This window comes from Opisthorchis viverrini (assembly GCF_000715545.1).
Source record: "Opisthorchis viverrini unplaced genomic scaffold opera_v5_58, whole genome shotgun sequence".
NCBI lineage: Eukaryota > Metazoa > Platyhelminthes > Trematoda > Opisthorchiida > Opisthorchiidae > Opisthorchis > Opisthorchis viverrini.
In genome coordinates this window covers 1587416-1595127 of record NW_008751716.1, presented here as the reverse complement: position 1 = coordinate 1595127, position 7712 = coordinate 1587416, and the positions used below count along the sequence as shown (strand labels likewise).

General features: G+C 45.8%; 1 protein-coding gene across 1 annotated transcript in view; it reads right to left on the bottom strand.

Moving 5' to 3' along the window:
• Nucleotides 1-596: 596 nt before the first annotated feature.
• The window catches only part of T265_03946 (hypothetical protein), a gene marked incomplete at both ends in the record, with an annotated part of 45409 nt that continues 38293 nt past the window's right edge, over nucleotides 597-7712 (bottom strand). Inside the window, 2 exons of the mRNA XM_009168546.1 lie at nucleotides 597-1796; nucleotides 5638-6228. Of these exons, the coding sequence (XP_009166810.1) occupies nucleotides 1125-1796; nucleotides 5638-6228 (1263 nt within the window). The remainder of the gene's footprint in view (nucleotides 1797-5637; nucleotides 6229-7712) is intronic.

Sequence of the window (7712 nt, the reverse complement as noted above, 5' to 3'; positions counted from 1 at the left end):
AGTGGCCAGAATTCAGTTCCTCAAGTTTCAACTATGTCAGGAAAGTTAACGAGGAGCAAATCGACTAGGATACGGGAGGAAGTGTTCCTTATTTACCAGGAAACAAATTGAGCAGCAACCTTTTCTCAAAACAGATAAGCCAGTGCTTCTAGTATGTCATACGGAGACCGAGACGGATGGTTATGAGTTTAGGGTGGCAGCCATAAACACTGCAAGTGTGCAGCTTTTACGGCTGATAATGATGAATCCAGGGTGTTTACAGTTCTCTATAGGAAGCTTGAACAACATTGTCAACAGACTAGAATTTTCTATATACGTCCAATGAAACTAACAGCCAATGATCGACTCACGCACTGCCAGACCAGTGAATCAAATAGGACGGCCCTCATTCACACATATCTCTTACCGCAAAACTACACTGCTATGAAACGGTTAAAATCCCTGCTGAAACGCGTGACTTGACCCGCTCCGTGCCTGTGATGTGGGCCGACAGTGAGGGACTGAGGGTTTGGGTTAGATGTGGTTCATTCGACTTCTTGAATGAGCATGCCAGTTTCTTCAACTACTCAGAGAAAAGCCAGGGAGAGAAGCTGCCAACTGTGAAACAACTTCACGTATTGTGAAAAAATAAAATAAAACACAAAAAGAACAGAAAACAAGGACAAAACAACCGCAAAAGCTCGCGGCATTGATGCGAGATGAAATGATAAACAAATATGGTACCGGAGGGTTTCGGAACCAGTTGAGCCGGAAGAGGAGACGAATGACAACAAGTTCGGGACTGAAAGTGTGACTATACTGTCGACTACGAATGCACAAAAGGTGGGTAAAAATGTGAATTGTGTGATAGAGGCAGTAAGAAAGAATTCAACCAGATGAGAGCTGCCATTACACTGAAGTAAACCAATTTATGAAGAAAAGAGCGAGGGAGAGTGACTGAACAAGGGCGACATGAAACTGAGGAGTGTTAGGCAGAGGGAATAAAGGGTAAATGAGTGTCCTTTGGCAACAGGAGCGTGGAAAGTGAAAGTACTATACTATAAAACGAGACTGATCAACATGAGAACGCACCAGACAGGAGGGTGACACGGTCTTACTGAAAGGACGGATCGGTAGAGATTGTCTCACTTCCTTTTCCGCCGGCGCCGGCGACGATGAGCTGGCAGTCGTACAGCCGGATCCAAGTTCCCAGTCGAGTGAGTATCCTTGGTTCCCCGACTTTTTAATGAAGTTTGCTCCCGATCGGAGGTAACTACCGTTGGAGAGCCAGCGAGAGGTTCATCTGTGCCGCTGCATGATTCTTCCTTTCTTATAACAGTCGACGGAGTTCGGCCAAGTGCACTGCTGCCGGCTTCGAGGTGACACGTCACAGCGGTATCGTAGTTCAAACAGAAGTTTTGGCTGTGCGAAGCAGTTTCTTGTGGGTTAACTAGCACAGGTTTGGGCTCCTGTACATTTGGTGGTTCCTCGTCTGTGCTCGCAAAACAGAATTGCAAAATATCAACCGGTTCCATCGTGTCGCCTCCTTGTGGCACTTCTGACAAATGTGACTCAATAGGATCCGTAGTGGATACCTGGTCGAGCTCCATTAGGTTTGTCTCACCGGTTGCTCTCAGTTGGGCTTGTGCATCAAGCCAGCACACATAAGGATCTGGATTGATCGGACAGGGAACTAAATCATCCAATCCAACAACGCTCCCGACAGCTTTGGCACATCCCGCCCAAGTTAGAATGATCTGACGACCAACCTCTAGATATTCTGGATGGCGAGTGAAGCGCACATGAAGACGAACGGTCTGAAGAAAGTGAAAACAGTTAAATCAGTATAGAAGGAGAATAAGACAGTGAGGCTTTGAAACTAAGCAGTATATCAGACTAAAGCTACACGACACAACCCAATAAAAGTAGTGATTTCAAGTACCAAATCCAACGTGACCGGGGTCACCTGAGCAATATTCATCAGGACTAAACAGGTGAGAATCACAAGTTGCAGACACCGCTTGTGCAACACGCACTGGTAGCACACGGAAAATATGTCAACCACAGTGGCACGTTGCAAATAAAGAAAAAAGAACAACACAAGTAGCCGGGGGGGGGGGGGAAGCTGAAAAACATATGAACTGTTTTTGTTCAGAGCCATATGATTCTTTATCATCTGCTCGAGATGTTTAACTTTAAGTGAAAAGAAAAACAATCTCAGAATGAACTCCCATCATGGCGTTTCAATTTTGGTGGATTGCTAAGAGGCAGAATTAAATCCAACTAACGAGTGAAACTCCCATCTGCGGCGTCGTTGCTCGATGAGACAGTCAACAAATGTGACAATGGGAAGAGTGGCGCTACGTCCTAATCACAATGCTGGTCGACCGCTCGTGGTTGAACGTTTAAGTGTCCAAACTACCAGCCAGGAATTCAAGGATTCGAGATTCCCTGGAGTTTCGTGAGATTCGCACTATTGGTGATTCGCAATAAGGATGAAACAGTTGTACATTGCCTCCAGGCTTTTTAATATAGAATGGCTTCACTCACAGAGTGAAATCCCGAAGCACGTTTCCGAAAAATCCCCACCCTACAGCTAAAACATTCTGTTAAGAGATGACTGATAAATGCGACGGCTGTCGAGCAGACAAGAAATCAGGAATAGGCACAACAGTCCCCCAAAGAAAAACTCCTCTGAAGGGATTGCAATTGTGCTTTCTGTTAGAGACTCTAGCCTAAATAAGAAAGGGTTTTCAACTGAAATACCTTTTCACTACCTAGCTGCCACACCAGCTGAAAGAAGTACCAGGGCTTAGATACTACCAGTGTAAAGGTAAACATTACTGAGGAGGCATGCGAGTATTATGTGGATTTCTCGTAAGTCCGCTTCGCGTCTACTGAAAAGTGAGATGTAGTACGGAATCTGTGAAATTACTTTGTAGCGTTCGCTTACATTTGAGTGATAGTCAATGAATATTCAGGAAAGTTTGGGAAGACGCGGTCGAGAAGAAGATGGATATTCAGTTTTTATAAACAAGATGCATATGAGGGTCTTGCTTTGCTGTCCAACAGTCTGTAACTGTTCAGTTGGTGTTTCTTAGTGAATAACTCCGTAGCGAAGGCCGTCTTCCTTTCACCAGGTTACTGAATCCTAGACAATAGCAGAAGAGATGTCGGGTTTGGGTTCGAACCAAGGGCCTTCCGGTCAGTAAAGAGAAGCTCGGAATAATCTGAAACGAGGCACTTTGCTTTCCCTCTTGTCGACAGGAAATTATTGTGATGTCCGGAGCAACCGTGTTACACCGTACGGCCTGCACAATCAGGTACTATTTCGCACACGAGCAACTCATGAGCTAGGGGTACTACCATGCACCTCGTGACTGGCACGAGCGACCAACCTTGATCAAACTGTCAACAATACCACCGCGTCGTATTCACTAGAGAAACACCAACCTATTTTCGTGTGCCTGTGGGTTTGAGTGTCTCCTCCTTCAAACGATATATGACACACAACATAACTGACTGAGAAATAGTGTACATGAACTTTCAACCCCACAAACGATGGTTGCCACTGGCCAGAGTCAGAGGACGGTGTACGTATGGGTTTGTGCGAATGTCAGCATTCCGAGACTGCCAACTTCAACCATATATTAAAAAAGGTTTGCGGTGATGGTGGACAGAACTTAGCCAGATTTTACACTGTGACTATCTTCGCTGGCACGAAGAAAACAGTCTCTACGGCTCGCCGGTTTTGGAATCTATATGTGCTCTGCAAACACTTTGGGCTCGGGTCGAGACGAACATGTTGAGGCCACATCGCTCTATGCAAAATGCGAGGAAAATGTCCGTTAAAGATGGATCTTTCAAATCAGAAACAGCGAGTGCCATCCGATTGAACAATCAACATTTAGTAGATTTAGTTGCGGATTCACAGGAACAGGAAATGTGAAAGATGTTAAACTTCTGGGAAGGCCAAGAACACTGACAGAACTTGGATCGTATGAACTCATGTGTCTCGCCAAGACAAACCCAAAGAAATGCGCAAAGCGACTGGGGAAAGAGCGCGCGGATCGGATTTTGAAAGGACACAATCTCTACCACTAGAAAACTATGCGCCTGCGATAAACTAGGGTTGAACTCCGTGAATGGTCACTCCCAATAGCGGTGACCCCCTGAAGCGAAACCGCCTTCTACGTTGATGCGACGATATCTAACTTCGATGTGTGAGCTGCATAGAATGTCAGACTATCATTCTGATGCCCATACCAGTTTTGTGCAAAGCTGATTGCCTGGGCTGATATGTGGAACAACTGGCCCCCAGGGCCTTCATGGATGCAAAAATAACAGGTACGCGTTTCTAAGGTCACCATATTGCAGGTTTCTTCGAGAGTTTTTCACGCCATGTATTGAAGCCTGCCGCCTCAGTATGAGGGCACATGGTTCCACATGCTCAAGTGGCAGGTGGACTTTTGTAAGCGAACTGCTCTAGTCGTCCGTAGTATGGTTGAATGGTAATCAATCAACTCCACAGATTTGAGGCCAATGGACCATTATCTTTGAGGCTAACTAAAGTCGATAGCGTAAGCCGGCCGAGCGAGAACATTGGAGCAATTGGAACAACTTATCACAGTTCAGCTCAGAAGAACAACGGACATAAAGCTCAGAAAAAGTTCGGGACTCATTTTGAAAAAGAGCCCTTATTTACATGCAGAAACAAGGTCAATATTTGGAATAGTTACATCTTTTTTTTACAAAATTCGGCTCTGTTCCACACCCCCTTTTAACGAAGCAAATAAATCGGGTCACACGTCAAATAAGGCATGAGGAGAGGTGAGAAAGTGGTGAAGGATCATCCTTGAGAATATGATGAGTAGATTGACTTACTTCAAGAGAAGGATAAATATTACGAGGGTGCCGTGAGTGTCGAAGGCTAGCAAACGGTACCCTGACCCTCCCGATTCAGGAGAACACTGCTTATCTTGGCAGAGAACAGGGTCTCATGCAGCTCCCTAGACAGACGAATTTACATGCCACATCGATAAGCTCATCCAGAAGCACAAAGCTTGGGTATCAACCCAGTCAGTTTTCCAGCAGCACTTGAGACTTTGAAGGTATAAAGTGTGCGTCAAATCGTACGATGATACGGGTTCATTGGTTTAAAATGATCTGCATCAAGGAGGTACCTGAACCATGAACAGCACTACAATCAGCGCACTCAATGTCTGCCTTTGGGGCAAGTAAACAAGAAATGAGCAGTACAGTAGTAGTACAGTTGAGACTAAGCGGTACTGTGGGGGATTTTTTGGGCTCACGGGAAAATTTTCCGTCTAAAATCAGTATTGAGTGAATGTCAACAAAGGAATAAAAGGGAAATGAAGCATACAATTTGCTGCTGCGTAGTTCGTTCAGACCCTTCATCCATGGGGAGCCAAGTTGTCTTTAGAGAATACAAGCCAAAAGTGACTGTTTTCGAAACAGACCGGCAGGGCAATCACAAAGGTTCGATTCGAAAAAGTGTCATGCGTGATGACGGACCGTGAAACCGTGCATTTCCAGCGGCTTTAGGGTACCGTGTTGACAGTCGACCCAAGTGTGTCGTTCGATTTTATAGAACAATCACATCAACCATGAGAAAGAATTTTTTCCCCGAAAACTGACCTTACTGTTCGACGCTCCCAGTTCCGCTGTCATGGTAACCAATGCAGGTTGGGCAACACAACCAGCATATAAGACCACACGTTGTTTAAGCAGCGGCAACGGTGGTAGGACGACAGAGGATGAATTGAAACCAGGGTAGATGGAAAGCCGGTACGCGATGTCGATTTCAACTGTCCACGCAACTCCAACCAGCGGATTTTCGTATACCGCATGAGGAATCCTGAACGGGATTGGGTCCTTGAAAGATAGCGAACCGTTCAACAAGCGACCTGACCATTCGCTATTGGATAGCATGACCATACCACGACGGAGTGTTATCGGAAGAAGATTACTGTTTGCAAATGAGAATACCGTGTCGGTGCTATCCGGAATATTCTCACTGTTATCCATATAAAATACCTGTTCATCAGCTGATCCGGACGGATTGGCGGTTGGAGACAAGGACCCTCGCACACTACCGGACAACAAACTTCTGCGTGTATTGACTGCGAAGTGGACAGCTACTGAAGCGGTTTGGCCGGTGAAAATTTCAGAATAAGGTTGTCGATTGTGTTGTAGGCTTCTTATTTCAACAAGATGGAATTGGCCCAACTATAAAATGAGTCAGATTTAAAAAAAGCACTAGTATACTCGATCAAGCAATTAGAAAACGAAAAAAACCGTCAGCTAGCATAATAAACAATTTGATGAGCGTTACATGAACACGATGATCATTGGTAACCGCAACACCATAGATGTGACAATCGATGAAATGTATGTACAGCAAAGTTGGATGCACCACAAGCACACACACATGGGTCAATTAATAGGTTGATAATAAAGTAAAACGAACAGCGGCCGCACCGGTAACTGTCGTTCCCTTGAATGAGGACGCTTGGGCGAGATACGTCAAGTATTAGCTGCTATGGCCCCGTCACACAGTTCCCCCTTGCTTTCAAGCAGTCCAGTTCTCCACCCTATCAGGAAAGCATTGTAAGTCAACTATGGCACACAGTAACAACTGGAGACGTTACCCGAAAATTCATTTCAAATCAGCGGGAGAAAGCGCATTTTTCCGCACGCTTCATTTGTGAAGAAGTGTACTGAACTGTCCTGAAGGTTGTAACTCGTGCGTCATGGTTGTCATCATAAAAGATGGCAGTACTGGTGACAAGCACTTATTTTATCAGAGTTGTGTTGTGAAGGAAAGGAACGGGGACCAGTAACTGATTCCCGTAACCAACCTTTCCATGAACACAGAGCGTTACAGATAGGAAAAACTAGAAGGCGTGTAGCACCGACATCAAACAACGCAATTCAGCACCTCGTTAGTAAAGAACAAGACAGATTGAGGCAGTACGAAAGTTGACTGGTCACACTTCAGCGCTGTGGAAAAAGCCGCAACCAATCCATTCTATTTTAAGCTACTACAGCTTCGGTCACCGGGATACCGGAGGACAGAAGGTACAACCAAGCCTAGGGGGCGAAGGCAGACTCAGTTTGTTCGGAAATCGGGGCGATAAACATTGAAGGCGATAGCCTTGATGCAGGAGCGCCACTGATTGCATGATTGGGCAATTTCCACTAGTCATTAATCACTGGTGACTTGAATCCCGGAGTCCCCATCCAAGGAGGCGGCATTTGCCCACCCGAATAAGTTTACTAGTTAGTGTTTCGTTACTTCGTTGCCAGGTCATACACTGTCCACCCCTCGGTCGCTTCCACTCAGTACCGCGCTGGATGAAGAGCTCTGAGAGGCAGACGGTCTTCCGGCATGCGGAGTACATGTTTCAACCAGCGCAACCTATCTATCACGGAAGAGTTCCTTCTTCCTAAGACCATCTGGCGCACATGAGCATTACTGATTCGATGTTCTCGCCAGACCTGACCAATGCCGCGGAGACACCAATGATCAAACACTGACATCTTCTGTTTGTTTTCTGCGCATAGGAGCCGGGTCTCGGATCCATAAAACAGTATGGATCATACCACCGCAGTGTAAACTCTTCCCTGGACAGACAAGCTCACGTCACGTCGGTGACATAGGTGTCAGAGTTTGGCAAAAGTTGCACTGGCATTTCCAATCCGAGAAAAAA